At 42.2% G+C, this 15,705-nt stretch overlaps 2 protein-coding genes across 2 annotated transcripts in view; one reads left to right on the top strand and one right to left on the bottom strand.

Moving 5' to 3' along the window:
• Window positions 1-15,705, top strand: part of LOC126252089 (trypsin delta-like) — a 534,570-nt gene that overhangs the window by 107,447 nt on the left and 411,418 nt on the right. The window lies entirely within an intron of this gene.
• LOC126252091 (trypsin-1-like) lies at window positions 4,345-8,228 on the bottom strand. The gene is made up of 2 exons (XM_049952952.1): window positions 7,788-8,228; window positions 4,345-4,793 (listed from the first exon to the last, which is right to left on the bottom strand). Exons 1-2 carry the CDS (start codon window positions 8,193-8,195, stop codon window positions 4,434-4,436), a joined length of 768 nt encoding a protein of 255 aa, XP_049808909.1. The 5' UTR covers window positions 8,196-8,228; the 3' UTR covers window positions 4,345-4,433.

Genomic DNA, 15,705 nt, shown 5'->3' on the forward strand with positions numbered 1-15,705 from the left:
ACAAAGGGAATGTTGCTACGACAGATAAAATATCAACGTGATACATTAGCATCTGTTAAATGAAAACAGCGCTTCGTAACACACAATTTCGACCAAAAAGTTGAATCTATGTTATGGTTGAGACAATGTATTTTCTCTGGTTGTCAATAGGGTGCTACAAATATGACGACCACATTCTGCAGGTGGTTAGCCTACGCAGCTCGGAGCTAGTTGCAAGCAGAGCAATGTCCATCGCGAGCTGGGGTGCACTCTCCTCTGGAGACAATTCCTCCCAGCAGCTGCAGGTAGTCATCACGTCTGTCGTTGAGCGGAGAATATTTGAAGTTAGCTTAAAGAAACATAACGTTGCTTATATAGAACTTGTAGATTGCATATAATTTCCCAGAAAAATGATTGGAATATACTCATTTAAATCTTGAAGGTAGTAGAGACAAAATTCAGAGAATGAGAGGATATGTGTAAAGAGGCTACGGCAGCAAAGTTACAGACAGCATGACCTGCACCGCTGAAGAGGGGGGCTGCGAGGGCTTGTGACAGGGAGACAGCCGCGGGTCTCTAGTGGAGGGATCCACCAGGTCTCCTGGGGCAGGGGTTGTGCTTATCCTGTCAACTCTGGCGTCTAACGTGCCCGCTGCTCGGTCCTGGATAACCGGCATCTAGTGTGGCGGTTCTGCTGAGGCCTGCTTATGCCAGTATTGTGAATCTAACAGGAGAACTTTACGATAAAAGATTCTTTCCCAGATATTATATTACAATCTGCTTTAATATCCTTATCAATGCGTCCTACAGATTAATTAGACTATATAAACTTATTTTTTCCACTTATTTCAAGGGAGAAGGTCTTCAAGAATGTAAAACAGGTCTTCTACCAAAAATTTGTAGCGTGAAAAAACAGAGGTGGTCAGTAAGTTTTCGTAAATAAGGTGAGAGGATTTGGTTTATTTTCAAATTTTGCTGCTGGAATACGTTAGTACAGAAGGATTAAATCCCAGTAAATATTAAAAAATGAAGTAATTTATTGTCCGACTATATGGTGGCCCGTTATTCTCACTTAAACAGGCACATTAGTTCGCCACCCTTGAAAACATAAAATAATAACGTTGAAACCATTACGTAGTCTCACTATATTTAGTACCCACAGACAAATAAACACAAGTGCTGATTTATGATATTTATCCACAAGATCATTAGCTTAGGAGAAAAACACATTTTATATATGAACCTAAAGAAATCGCATTAAAGTGTAAAGCAAACACAAAAACATATGTCCAACTCATAACATGTAAGAATATTGCACTTGCTGCAACTCTCAGCCAATCAGGTCAATTCACGATTAATGTCGGGCTATCGCTTAGGCCTTGTGATCATGGACAGCAAGATTACTTAAAATTTTCGTGTAAATGTCTAATCTGACGCTTTTGTAAACTGCATTGAATGAATTGTAGTGGATATGTGTACTATTGTAAAAATTAGTAGGAAAAATGTAAACTAGCAAACGACAGAATATAATACGAATGTCAGATGCTTTGCTGGTGAACTGTGTACTAATGCTGACACTGATGAGAATTAAGGCGATTTACCATAAGTAGCATCTCATCTATTTGCAAAATAAAATCATTTTAATTACTGTTCTGGTAGATTCTAATGCTGCTGACTAAGATATGGGTATTTGCACTACTAGTAGAAAAATGCTTATGTTGTTAGGAGGCAGGAGCCTTCACAATACTTGTTGTACCATAAATGACGGTGTTTGTGAGCAAATTTAACAATAAGAATGTGAACAAACCTTATAAATAATAAGAATCTGACCAAAAGATATAAGAAGTCAAGGGAACCTGATACATCTGTAACGGAATGAACATACCATTTCTAGTATGTAGACCTAATTTTGTATAACTGGGAACATAAGACTTTTACTGCTTCCACGATTCACTGAACGTTACACTCACTGAGACTGAAAGAGCCAAAAGCCTTGCCGCAGTGGTAATACCGGATCCCCTCAGATCACCGAAGTTTAGCGCTGTCGGGCTGGGATAGCACCTACCCATCCGTCTGCCGAGCACTGTTAGCAAGCGGGGTCCACGCAGCCCTTGTGAGGCAAACTGAGGACCTACTTGACTGAGAAGTAGCGGCTACGGTCTCGGAAACTGAGAGTGTGTGCTGACCACATGCCCCTCCATATCCGTATCCAGTGACGCCTACGAGCTGAGGATGACACGGTTGCCGGTCAGTTCAGGTTCATCGTTGACCCGTGCTCTCAGTATTTTTTTTTAACAGAGTGTAGTTAACCCTCTGACCAAACACGCTGAGCTACCGTGCCGTCTATCCATAAGCCAGGGAGAACATAGAAATTAGCACGGTTGATATTCGGACATGTCCGAAGGAACAGGCACCATACACATATAATTACGGCGATCACAAGCCAAGGATCATTTATGTGCGAATGCACACATACATTCGAACTCATGTTGGAAGAGTCCTTGCCACGAGTTTTGATATTTTTGCGCAGAGAGCGCTACTTTCGTAGTACGTGGAGTAAGCTGCGAATGTGGATCTGCAGAGGGGCGACATGTAGATAGGTCCGGGCAGCCGCGTTTATTTCCGTGTCCTCGGTCGTTTTGGGATTAGAGCGCCTGGCTAGTAAGCAGGAGATTCCGGGTTCGAATCGCGGGGGATCACACATTTTCAACTCTCTCCGTTGATTCTATTAGCGACCCGTACGCGGTTGACGTTTGTAATTCACTGAAATTTCAAATACATAATATTTCGCTAAGAAAATGCATTTCATGAATATCGTTTTGTTATTACAGGTAATACGGATTAAATATCAGCCAATTATGTTACGTGTGATAGATGACAACTATAACGAGACGTCAGTTAATTTCCAGCAAAGAACTATATGTTTATTAAACGAGTTAGTTCTAAACAGGGTTTACGAGATGGTAGCTTCGTGTAATGTCCGATTAAGGAACATTTGACTGTGGGCGTTGTTGTGTAGGTAGAGATGGCTCTGAACATTATGGGACTTAACATCTGAGGTCATCAGTCCTCTAGACTTAGAACTACTTAAACCTAACTAACCTAAGGACATCACACACATCCATGTCCGAGGCAGAATTCCAACCTGTGTCCGTAGTAGTCACGCGGTTCCAGACTGAAGCGACTAGAACCACTCGGCCACCGCGGCCGACTGTGTCGTTACCTCAGGTAGCATGCCCATAGACCAGATGTTTAATCCTTATTAAGAACTGCTACTGTACTTGTTCTCTGGAAAACAACCACTCGTATAGTGATGCTGTAGAATGGAAGTTACTTACAGTTCCCTCTACTGAACGACCTGCAGGTGCAGACACAGACTAAACACGTTCCACGCAGACAAAACATTACGCTCATTGATGTCACTGCACTGACTAAACATTTCTCACCACTTTTCGAAAGTTTTAGTTCTTAAATTATGTTCTAACCTATTAAATAATGTCGAGAATTACCTCTGTACCGGCATATTTACAAGTCTAAGGCCATACATTTCATTTAATAAAGACGTTACGCTAACTGTCCGAACATCATAACTTTGAAGTTACTTTGGTGAACGCTCTCCTCTGACAGGAAGAACTTTCATATTTTAATCTTCACGTCAGCGCTATGCGTGTAAGAGAGTCCTATTAGAAAACTTGCCACACAATTACTTTCTGAGTTAACTGTTTATAGCAAGAATCTCTTAGACTTATTCTTCAAATAATTCACAGTCCACACTATACACCGGAAAAAAGGGTTTATAGTCCTGATGATATTAAGTCGCCATTCCGTCGCTTACATAAGAAATTATTTGGTCTTTCCATATCTCTACAGAATCCTTTGTTTCGCATAGCTATCAATCACATTTAAAAGCTCGTCTCCCTTGAATAATGTCACATAAAATATAACCGTCCAGTTTCTTAATGTGAATATACATTTTGACGCAAAGAACACAAAACTGAAGATAGTAATTCCACAGATGACAGTTACGGAACGTATACAGGAAGTGGAACAAAACCCTCACTGCTATAATTGTGGTGCGAGGAGGAATCACGCTTGAGGCTTCTATACGCATTTCATTATGTATACAGACAGATCATTCTTTGACGATATTTGCTTGCCGTGGTCACTGATACAGGCAAAATATCATTGAAGGCAATTCCAGGACTTTCGAGGGTGCTTCAAATGTAATTTTGTTCTACTACATATTTTTGTTCAACATCGTGATTCACAGTGGAACTTGTGACTTGGGATATATGGAACATAAGGTATATCTGGTCTACTCGAATCTGTAGGACACGTTGGCAAGGACAATAAGTCAGACTATAATAGTGTAGATAGGAAACAATCTTTTATTGTTAGGTTCTCTTGTTACATATACGGTCCTGCCATAAACAGGGCTCGAAAGAGTCGATAAGCTATACGCCGGTTTTTTCGGTTATCCAGGTCCGAGCGGCGGGAACATTAGAGTAGACGCCAGGGTAGCCGGCCTCAGCACATCCTCTGCCCCAGGAGACGACACCGTACTGTGTGGAACCCTCCACCAGGGGTCCGCCACTGTCTCCCTGGCACGAGTCTAGGCCGCCCTCCTCTTCGCCAGCGCAGATCATGCTGTCCGTGATGCCGCCGCCGTAGGCCTCGTTACACACACTCCGCTCAACGAGGTGCGTGGTGACTGCCTGCAGTTGCATGGGGGAGCTGCAGGACCTGCAGTCGCCCCAGCCCGTGATCGTCACTGCTGTGCCGCCCGCGAGCTCTGAGCTGCCGAGGCTCACAACCTGCAGAACACGGCCGTTATAAGCATGCTGCAGACAGCCAAGGAAAATAATGCATTGTCCCAATCACAATAAATTTTTTTCCTTTTATACTGAATTTACGGAGGGATATCTCATTAATATATACCAAAACATCAAGTCGATATTGCATGTTTTGTCAATATACGCTTGTTCCACTGGCGAAATGTGTAAAATTTAGGCTCGTTGAAGGGAAACTTTTACCCCCTGAATATATATAGTTTCATCTAGGTAGGCCCTTCTTTGCATTAGCCAATATACAACTGAAGCTTGAAATGCGTCATTTACATAATTAATCATACTGCGAAAAGCGTGAAACCTTGAACAATACATTCATGTTTATTAAATCACTATTAACCTTTTAGCAGACTATAGGCGCTGTGTTACAAAATAAAATACTTTTAATGTGTTGCTGATAGTTGTCGTGGCGTCAGTTTGCAGGCTAGTTTGATGCTGCTCTTCATGCTAGTCTATCTTTCATAGACGTCTCATTATCTCTGTATACCTACCGATACGAACATTCACTTTAACCTGCCAACTGTATGGACCCGTTGGTAACCTCCTACAAATTTACCCCCTACGCTCCAAACTTCTTTGAATTACCAAACTAACAACTTCTTAATGGAACAAGTCGTGTTACATCGGCTACTCTCATCTTTTCATCAAATTGTGCCCCAATGTTCAGTTTTTCAGTTTTGCAAAATGATTTCATTTACAACAGTTACTCGACCTACCCATGTACTCTGCAACCACATATCAAGAGTTTTTTTTTCTCTTCTTCGCTGAATTGATTTTCGCCGGCGTTTCACTTCCATACAACGTTACTTTCCTGACCAATAATAAAACACGCTATAGCGTACCATCCCTTATATTTATACTCCGTGTTAACAAATTATTCTTAATAAATGATTTTCTTGCTATTTCTCTTCATTGCAGCCATTATAATTAATTATTTTAACCAAAGAGCAAATCTCATCCACTACTTTCGTTTTCCCTTTTTGTAATGTAATTCACTCACCATCAGTATATCTGAGTTCATACCATTTCCCTTCCGTTACTTTTTTGTTGATTACCTTTGTATAAACTGTTTTTGTCTACTAGCCATTCCGTTCAAAAGATCTTACAACTCTTTCTCCGCTCCTGACAGAGTTACACTGTGATCGATATACATCTAAATTTCTATTTCTTCCTCCTCAACCTTAACTCCATCTTTTAATTTCTCCTTGGCTTCCTTTACTCCTTCCTGCACGTGTAGATTGAATTTGGAGTAGCCGAAAACGTTGTCCTACCCCCTTCTTGATTGATCCGTCCATACTATGGTTTATTACTGCGATCTCTTTTCCGTACAAGAGGTACATATCCTCTCATTCTCTGAATTTTGTCTCTACTACCTTCAAGATTTAAATGAGTATATTCCAATCATTTTTCTGGGAAATTATATGCAATCTACAAGTTCTATATAAGCAACGTTATGTTTCTTTAAGCTAACTTCAAATATTAGCTCTAGGGTTAGTGTTGTCTCGTGTGCTCATAAATATCTTGCGAACAGAAAATCTTCCATCACTTTTTTAAGTTCTGCTGAAAACAATTCGTGTCATTCTCTTGCGACAATGACTCATTAACCAAGTTTGATAATATTGACAGTTGTGGGCACCTGTAAGCAAAATCTGCACGAAAGTCTGCTGTAGCGGAAATATAAATGCGGTTTAAGCTCTACAGGCACGAAACGTGTTCCAGCACTACTACTAAATTCTAGAAAATCATGCCACTTCGTCTACGCACCTCATAGGCAGTCCACCAAGACTCCACCAGAAATTAAAAGTTTCCAATAAAATGGTTGAAATCATGGCCAGATCGTACGATCTGCAAGTTAAGCCAGAACAGAGGTCAGTCGGCTACAGCAATGTGCCACCTACCAGTACTCATGGACCAGACTGTTATAACTGGATCTGTGGTGGTTCTCTTTAAATCAACGAATAAGCGAAGGCACTGCTACAGCAAGTAGTTATGAAAGTAATATCATAGAGATCTCCACTACAAAAAAGAGAATGATTTAATCTGACAGCGGGACTTTGTGGCCGAGCGGTTCTAGACGCTTCAGTCTGGAACCGCGCTGCTGCTACGGTCGCAGGCTCCAATCCTGCCTCGGGCATGGATGTGCGTGATGTCCTTAGGTTAGTTAGATTTAAGTAGTTCTAAGTCTAGGGGACTGATTACCTGAGATGTTAAGTCCCATAGTGTTCAGGGACATTTGAACAATTTTTTAGTTATCTGAGAACAGAGACTTGCAAAAATGAAACTCGTAGCGTCTGAATTCATATATAAAAAATTTCTAATTGAAATCTGAATATTTCTAACGAAATTCCAAACAATTCACTTATGAAATCAGACCCGGTCAACAATCTGTCAAACCTAAACAGCTGTTTAGCAATCTTTTCACTGCTCTACTGACTGTTAAGCACAGTTATCCTTAACTTCATGTATAGAACAATTATTCAATGTTTAGTTACGACTCTGACATCAGCCGCATTTGCGGACTGTATTATTGGGATGCATGTCCTCCTCTTATGTAAAGAAAATAAAAAAAAGAAAACTGTTCCTTTTAATGATCAACATTATTTCGGCTTCTTTCTGCCATTGTCAGACAGTACGTATAACAGGTTGGATTTTACTTCCATGAGCATTAGACAGAACTTTTGTCTTTATAATAGGCTGACCGTCAAAACCAAACATTTCATTTGCTTCCAGTCGTCGGTAATATTATGCAAAGAGAATATCTCGAGTGAGTGTGTAGTACAAATTCATATTCCACATTCCCATCCAAGTTCACAATCCAGAATCACTAAGCTGATAGGTCCTTACATACCACTTGCTTTTAGCTTCGAATCTATTAATTAACAATTAAATTATGTAATAAAATGGAATCAGTATTAAGATGCAATGTATTCTGAAAAAAGTAATTTCATAGTGGAGCAGTACCTGCACGTTGCTGTCAAAGGAGAATGAACCGGAAATCTCAAGGAGTGCAAAGTCGTATTCACGTGTGGAAGAGTCGTGAAGCTCATGTTCAATCACGGTGGAAACATCGTAGACGGTTCCCCCGCTATCACGAATTGAGCTGCCAGTCCGGACTGAGAGCATGTCTGCGGTGTAACCGACGATGCAGTGCCCCGCCGTCAGGACCCACGTAGAGCTGATAATGGAGCCACCGCAGCTATGGTAGCCGAACTCCTGCATCGAGACCTGCCACGGGAACTGCGAGATGTCCACAGGCTCACCGCCCACGATGCGGCCATCAAGGAGAGGCCTGGGCGTGCGGACCCTGGTGGAGGGCGCGGCGCTGCAGGCAGCGACCAGCAGGCAGAGCACGGCGGCGGACTTGGACATCTCTCTGGTGGCTCTAAATGCCCCCAGTTCGGTGTCCCATAAATAGTGAGCTGCCTTATCAGTCGGCAAGATAATCTAATATTTCATAATACGGCAATCTTTGTTTCTCCGGGTGTCTGGAGAAGGACAAAGTAGTTGACATACAACACAATACGTCTTAAGTATTTACGCAGAAACAGCGACACATCCTTGCTGATAAGAGATACAATCTTCCAAACCTTTGAGTAACATCACTTTCTCTTATCAAGATAAGCGACAACTTTGCAGGTGTGCCAAGCCAAACAAATTGTCAGATACAATTAACAACGAAGAAAATATATTATATTAAGCAAAATGAAGTATTCTTAAAAGCCTACACTGAAAAAGTTTCAACTCTCATTTTAACACACTGAGCACTCCATAAATCTGAAATACCCTAAAAAAATTAGCTCTAACATTTCGTTCAAACTCAAGGGAGAAAAAAGTAGTACATATACAAACTAACGTTGCCAGTCTAATGCTTGGACTTTTTCTGCCAAAGTAGTCGCAATAACAAACATTAAAAAGTATCACTACATAAATGAGTCGAGCCATTGTGAATCATTTCTAAAGTAGGCTGAAAAATTTCAATCTCTACATAGCACACATTTGTGGAAGGTTACCAAGGGGTCCATACAGCAGGCAGGTTAAAGTTAATGTTGGTATCGGTAGGTGTACAGATATAATAAGAGGTCTGTGAAAGATAGAGTAGCATGCCGAGCAGCATCAACCAGTCCTTCGAACTGAAGCCCACGACAACAATCAGTTGCATCTCAAAAGTACTTTATTTTGCAACACAGTGCTTATGTTCTGCTAAAAGGTTAATAGTGATTTAATAAACGTGAATGTTTCTGTTGAAGGATCTACACAATTCGCAGTATGATTTTTAACTGTGATTATTTATGTAAGTGACGCATTTCAAGCTTGAGTTGTATGTTGGCTAATGCAAAGAAGGGCCTACCTAGATGTAAGTATATATATTCAGGGAATAACCGTTCAATACCACGAAATTTTACACATTTCGCAGGCGGAACAAGCGTCTGGGGACAGAACATGCAATGTCGACGTGACGTATTGGCAAATGTTAATGAGAACATTTGTAAGGCATTATTCAGTAGGAGGACTGGAACTTAGATAGTGGCAACTATTCATTCACAACCGATACAATTCTAATTGCTGTCCGAAAGAAAGACACCATAGTGGATTACAACAATCGTGAAGAATGAAATTTCTGTGAATTACAAATATCAACGGCGCTAATTTCTGTGCTCTCGGTGGCTTAGGGATAGCCAGCACGGTAGCTAAGCGTGTTTGGTGAGAGGGTTAGCTACCCTCTGTAATACAAATAACTGAGTGCACGGGTCAACGAAGAACCTGAACGGGTGTAGCGGGACGTCCTTCTTAAACAAATGCAACGAAAAATAACGAATAAAACGACAGCAACAAAAAAAGAGGGCTACAGTGCCTGCCTAGTAAGCAAGAGATCACGGCTTCGAATCCCGATCGGTCACGCGTTTTTTACCCTCCCCGTTGATTTCTGTCAACGTCCCGTACACAGCTGATATTTGTAATTAATTGAAATATCATTCTTCGAGGCTCTCACGATCCACCATGGTGTCACTTTAGACATAATTTTTCCATATTATATTATTTATTTTATATTTATATTATTATTTTATATTATTTTTATATTATATTATTTATATATTATATTATATTAATTATATTATTATATTAATTATATTATTATATTAATTATATTATTATATTAAGTAATAATTAATATTAATTAATATGTTAAATTATATTAATGTTTGTTATTGCGACAACTTTGGCAGAAAAAGTCCAAGCATTAGACTGGCAACGTTAGTCTGTATATGTACTACTTTTATATATTACATATTTATATATTTTATATTATACTATTTTGTATTATTTAAATATTTCTAAATTTTAAGTAAGCTTGCTGTACATAATCAAAAGGCATAAGTGATACCCCTACATTAATTGTGCCTTGACCTGACTGGCTTAGAGTTGCAGCAAGTGCAATATTTTTAGATGTTAGGAGTTGGACGAATGTTTTGATGTGTGGTTTATATTTTGATGTGTAGGTTCATATAGACGGTGTTCCTCTCCTCAGCTAATGGTTCAAAAATGGTTCACATCTCTCTGACCACTACGGGACTTAATATCTGAGGTCATCAGTCCCCTAGACTTAGAACTATTTGAACCTAACTAACCTAACGACAACACACACATCCATGCCCTAGGCAGGATTCGAACCTGCGACCGTAGCAGTAGCGCGGTTTCGGACTGAAGCGCCTAGAACCGCTCGGATATTATATTATGAATCAGTACTTCTGCATAAACAATATGTTTAATTACATATCTGTGGTTACTACATTTAGTGAGACGACGTAGTAGTATCAACGTTATTCATTTATGTTTTCAAGGTGTGCCTGTTTGAGTGGAATAAAGGGCCAACATATAATTGAACAATGAATAATTTTATTTATTAATGTTTACTTGAGATTTAATCATTCTTTACTAATATATTCCAGTAGCTACATTACAAAATAAACGAATATCTGTCCCCTCCCATATGAAAACTTATTGACCATTTCTGTGTTATTACGCTGCCAATTTTTCATATAAGACCTGTTTTATATTCTTGAAGACCTACTCCTTTGAAATAAGTGGAACAAAAGTTTATCAGTCTAATCAATTTGTAGAACGCATTATTAAAGATATGAAGTTAGATTATACTAGCGTATCTTGTAAGCATTCTTTTAACGTAAAGTTCTCTTGTTACATTCACAATATTGGCATAAGCAGGCCTCAGCAGAACGGCCTCACTAGATGCCTGTTTTTTCTGTTATCCAGGAGCGAGCAGAGGGCATGTTAGACAAAACAGCTGCCAGGATAACTATATCCCGTGCCCCAAGAGACGATGCAACACCTGGTGGATCCCTCCACTAGAGACCCACGGCTCTCGCCCTGGCACGAGTCCTCGCAGCCCTCCTCTTCGCCGATGCAGGTCATGCTCTCTGCAACGTTGCTGCTGTAGCCCTCTTTACACACACTCCGCTCAACGACGGACGTGATGACTACCTGCAGCTGCTGGGAGGAATTGTCTCCAGAGGAGAGCGCACCCCAGCTCGTGATGGTCATTGCTTTGCCTCCAGCTAGCTCCAAGCTCCCTAGGCTCACCACCTGCAGAATATGATCGTCATATTCGTAGCACCCTGTAGACAGCCAGAGGAAATACTTCGTCTCAATCATAACACAAATTCCACTTTTAGATGGGAATTGTGCGTTATGAAGCGCTGTTTTCATGTAACAAATGTTTATATATCATGCTGATAATGGATCTTTTGTAGTAACCTGTCCCTTTAGTTCGTGAAATGTATAAAATTCCTTAGAATTCGTAGAAAAAGATTGCTGCCTGAATATATAATTACCTGGTGCTTCATGTCGGAAGATTCAAGTGGCATCCAAGAGACATTTCCGCTGGTGGCTCAGAAACCCGATGCGAGAACCGACTTGGCGCCCACAAGCTAGGCAAACATGAGTCACTCCAGCAGGAGGGTTAGTCATAAGCTCATGTCTGTGCGATCGTTTTGCAACTAAGTTGTTAAGCGATACTTGGTCGTGCATCTTGCTTCCGGTCATTTTCCTCCATTTGCTGCGATCGTCAGCGAGTCGCTGCCACTTGCCACTGTCAATATTAAATGCACACATTTCACCCTTGATACAATCCCTAAAGCGTAGTCAAGGTCTTCCACGAGGTCGCTCTGCTCCTGCTGTTTCATTGAGTAATGAGGGCCAGGGAAGACGGTTGTGGCCCATACGATGTAGATGTCCTAACCACCGCAGGCAATGTTGCTTGAGCGTGGCAGTGATACTCTGTTGCTTTGCAGTTTTCAGAACTATATCACTTGTCACACGATCCTTCCATGATATTCCCAAGATCCTCCGTAAGCATCCCAGATGTAAGGCGTTGAGCTTTCGTTCCTGTTCGGCACGTGACGTCCAACTTTCGGCTCCAAACAGGACAGTACACAGCACACATGACTGATACACAAGTATTTTTGTCGACAATGTAAGGTGCTTGTTGTCCCATGGTCGTGTGCGGAACTTTTCGAAAGTGCTGGCAGCCTTTCCTATTCGTGCATTTATCTCCTTATCCAGGGAGAGACCTTCTGTCGTTATTGCACCAAGATATCTGAATTTATCGACTACCTTCAACAAGGAGCCGTCCAGTTTGATGACAGGCGGACCTGTGTATCCTTATGTCACTACAATCGTATTCTTTACGTTTACAGACATGGAGAAGAGAATTTATCCACAAGATATTGGAAGGGTTTTCATGCCAGATGACAGTGGCTTGACGATTTGCCTCAAGGGGAGGTTTCAGAACATTTACGTTCTGGATGAACCTATACTGGGATCTTACTTCCAGATTACAGAACACATTTCCAGGTGTAACGGTAGGAAGCGATTTTATCTTCTGCCTGTCTTCAGAAATAGGAGCGTCTGGGTTCCAGGATTCCACCTCCTTTCGTATCTCATCACAAAATACCTCTGCTCCAGCAGTGTTTCTTGTTTGGCAAAGATTAATTTTAGTCTTGCAAGGTGTTCTGGCAGCGTGAAACTTTTCATTCACCAACCGCACTTTTGTCGCCACTACTGCATGATCCGTGTCAGCCTACACTAAGGAAAGAACGTGAATGAAGAAAGTAACGCAGATTTTTCCTTTTAGTTAGAATAATACCTAACTGTTGAGCAGGGGTGCATCCAGGAAACCTTGTGGTTCAGTTTGCCTTTAAAGTATGTATGGTTGAAACACAACTGATACTTTGCACAGATTTCAAGCAACCGTAGACCATTTCCATTCAGCTTTCCCACTCAGTGTTTGCCTAGGCAAGTGGCAAATTCACTACCAGGACGAGCGCTGAAATCACCAGGGATTCATGGACGGTCCCTGGAGTGCACTCCTTGTACCACATCGCTGATTTCTTCATAAAACTGATCCTTTGCATCTGCAGCTAAGGTGAGTGTTTGTGTATACACAGGTATCAGCGTCACTGTCCACTATTTGTTGTGAAACGCATCTATTCCCTCTCAGAAAAAAGTGTAGTTTTTTCCTATATTGGGCCTTCTTCTGGCAGCTGGGTTTCCTCAAGTGCTGCTATAGCGATACTGAGTCTGACTAGCTCTGAAATGGAAATGAACGTTTGGCGTCATTGAGCAGGGCAGGTCCGACCGCCTTGGTGCAGGTCTTATTACATTCGACGCCACATTGGACGACCTGCGCCCCGGATGGGGATGAAATGATGATGAATACAACACAACACACTGTCCATGAGCGGAGAAAATAATCGACACAGATGGGAATCGAACCCGGGCCCGATGGTCGCCAATCCGTCACGCTGACCACTTTTTTTTAATCTCATTTTGTTCGCTTTTGTTCGTTGCATCTGCTCGGGGCGGACGTCGTAAGACATCCGTTTAAGTTTGTTGTTGATCGATTAACTCAGTTTTGTTATTATTGAGGGCAGTTAACCCTCTGACCATCACTCAGCTATCGGGGCGGACTGACTAGATCTAAGCCGATAGCTGCCGTTTCGCATAGCTCGTGTGAGCTTCCACAGGTGTTACTGAAGAAGGAACTCGAGTCGATTTAGAAGGGATAAGGGTTCCAATATTAGAATCAGAATTTAAAAGAGCTTTTCCAACTGAAAATCAAACAAGGTGGAAGGGACAGACAACATTTGATCTGAATTTGTAAAGTGGCTGGACGAAGTGGCAATAAAACTACTATTCACATTGGTGAGACATACCATCTGATTTTCGGAAAGATTATCATCCACACAGTTTCGAAGACTGCAAGAGCTGACAAGTGAGAGAATTATCGCACAATGAGCTTAACAGCACATGCATCCAACGTGCTCACAAGAATAGTATACAGAAGAATGAAAAAGTTAATTGAGGATGTGTTAGATGACGATGAGTTTAGCTTTAGGAAAGATGAATGAAGGAGGAGGATAATGGGGGCGGAATTATTGGGGAATCGGACTGGCATATTTTAGCCCAGAGCACAGACAACTGTAAATACTTGACTTAAGGATAATGAAATGAAGTTGTGTACGCGAAAGATACCTCGAAACGCTTCAGGCAGATATGTAACGCTAATGCAGAGATTTAGAGCCCTGATTTTAACACAAAAAAATTTCCCGCGGTAGATGTGGGCTCAGCCCATAATCTGTTGTTAATGAAATGACGGTTAAAGCTAAAGAACTAGTGAAAGGTAGAAATTGATGATGGAACCAAACCAGGAAACGTTGGAATAGTCTAGGTGTTTTGCCTGCTTTCTTTTTTTTTTGTGTCTTTTGTCAGCCTTCAGAATGGTTTGATTCGGCGGCTACGAATTCCTCTCTTGCACCAAACTCTTCATCTCAGTGCAGCACTTGCATCCTATTTCCACTACAGCTACACTCCTGGAAATTGAAATAAGAACACCGTGAATTCATTGTCCCAGGAAGGGGAAACTTTATTGACACATTCCTGGGGCAGATACATCACATGATCACACTGACAGAACCACAGGCACATAGACACAGGCAACAGAGCATGCACAATGTCGGCACTAGTACAGTGTATATCCACCTTTCGCAGCAATGCAGGCTGCTATTCTCCCATGGAGACGATCGTAGAGATGCTGGATGTAGTCCTGTGGAACGGCTTGCCATGCCATTTCCACCTGGTGCCTCAGTAGGACCAGCGTTCGTGCTGGACGTGCAGACCGCGTGAGACGACGCTTCATCCAGTCCCAAACATGCTCAATGGGGGACAGATCCGGAGATCTTGCTGGCCAGGGTAGTTGACTTACACCTTCTAGAGCACGTTGGGTGGCACGGGATACATGCGGACGTGCATTGTCCTGTTGGAACAGCAAGTTCCCTTGCCGGTCTAGGAATGGTAGAACGATGGGTTCGATGACGGTTTGGATGTACCGTGCACTATTCAGTGTCCCCTCGACGATCACCAGTGGTGTACGGCCAGTGTAGGAGATCGCTCCCCACACCATGATGCCGGGTGTTGGCCCTGTGTGCCTCGGTCGTATGCAGTCCTGATTGTGGCGCTCACCTGCACGGCGCCAAACACGCATACGACCATCACTGGCACCAAGGCAGAAGCGACTCTCATCGCTGAAGACGACACGTCTCCATTCGTCCCTCCATTCACGCCTGTCGCGACACCACTGGAGGCGGGCTGCACGATGTTGGGGCGTGAGCGGAAGACGGCCTAACGGTGTGCGGGACCGTAGCCCAGCTTCATGGAGACGGTTGCGAATGGTCCTCGCCGATACCCCAGGAGCAACAGTGTCCCTAATTTGCTGGGAAGTGGCGGTGCGGTCCCCTACGGCACTGCGTAGGATCCTACGGTCTTGGCGTGCATCCGTGCGTCGCTGCGGTCCGGTCCCAGGTCG

The sequence above is a fragment of the Schistocerca nitens genome, chromosome 4, assembly GCF_023898315.1.
Source record: "Schistocerca nitens isolate TAMUIC-IGC-003100 chromosome 4, iqSchNite1.1, whole genome shotgun sequence".
NCBI classification, from domain to species: domain Eukaryota; kingdom Metazoa; phylum Arthropoda; class Insecta; order Orthoptera; family Acrididae; genus Schistocerca; species Schistocerca nitens.

Bases quoted from the DNA above. Each gene is read 5' to 3' on its own strand.
- LOC126252091 (XM_049952952.1), bottom strand. From the start codon at position 8,195: ATGTCCAAGTCCGCCGCCGTGCTCTGCCTGCTGGTCGCTGCCTGCAGC. The intron at 4,794-7,787 runs GTACTGCTCCAC...CGTGTTCTGCAG, and splicing joins CCTTTGACAGCAACGTGCAG to GTTGTGAGCCTCGGCAGCTC.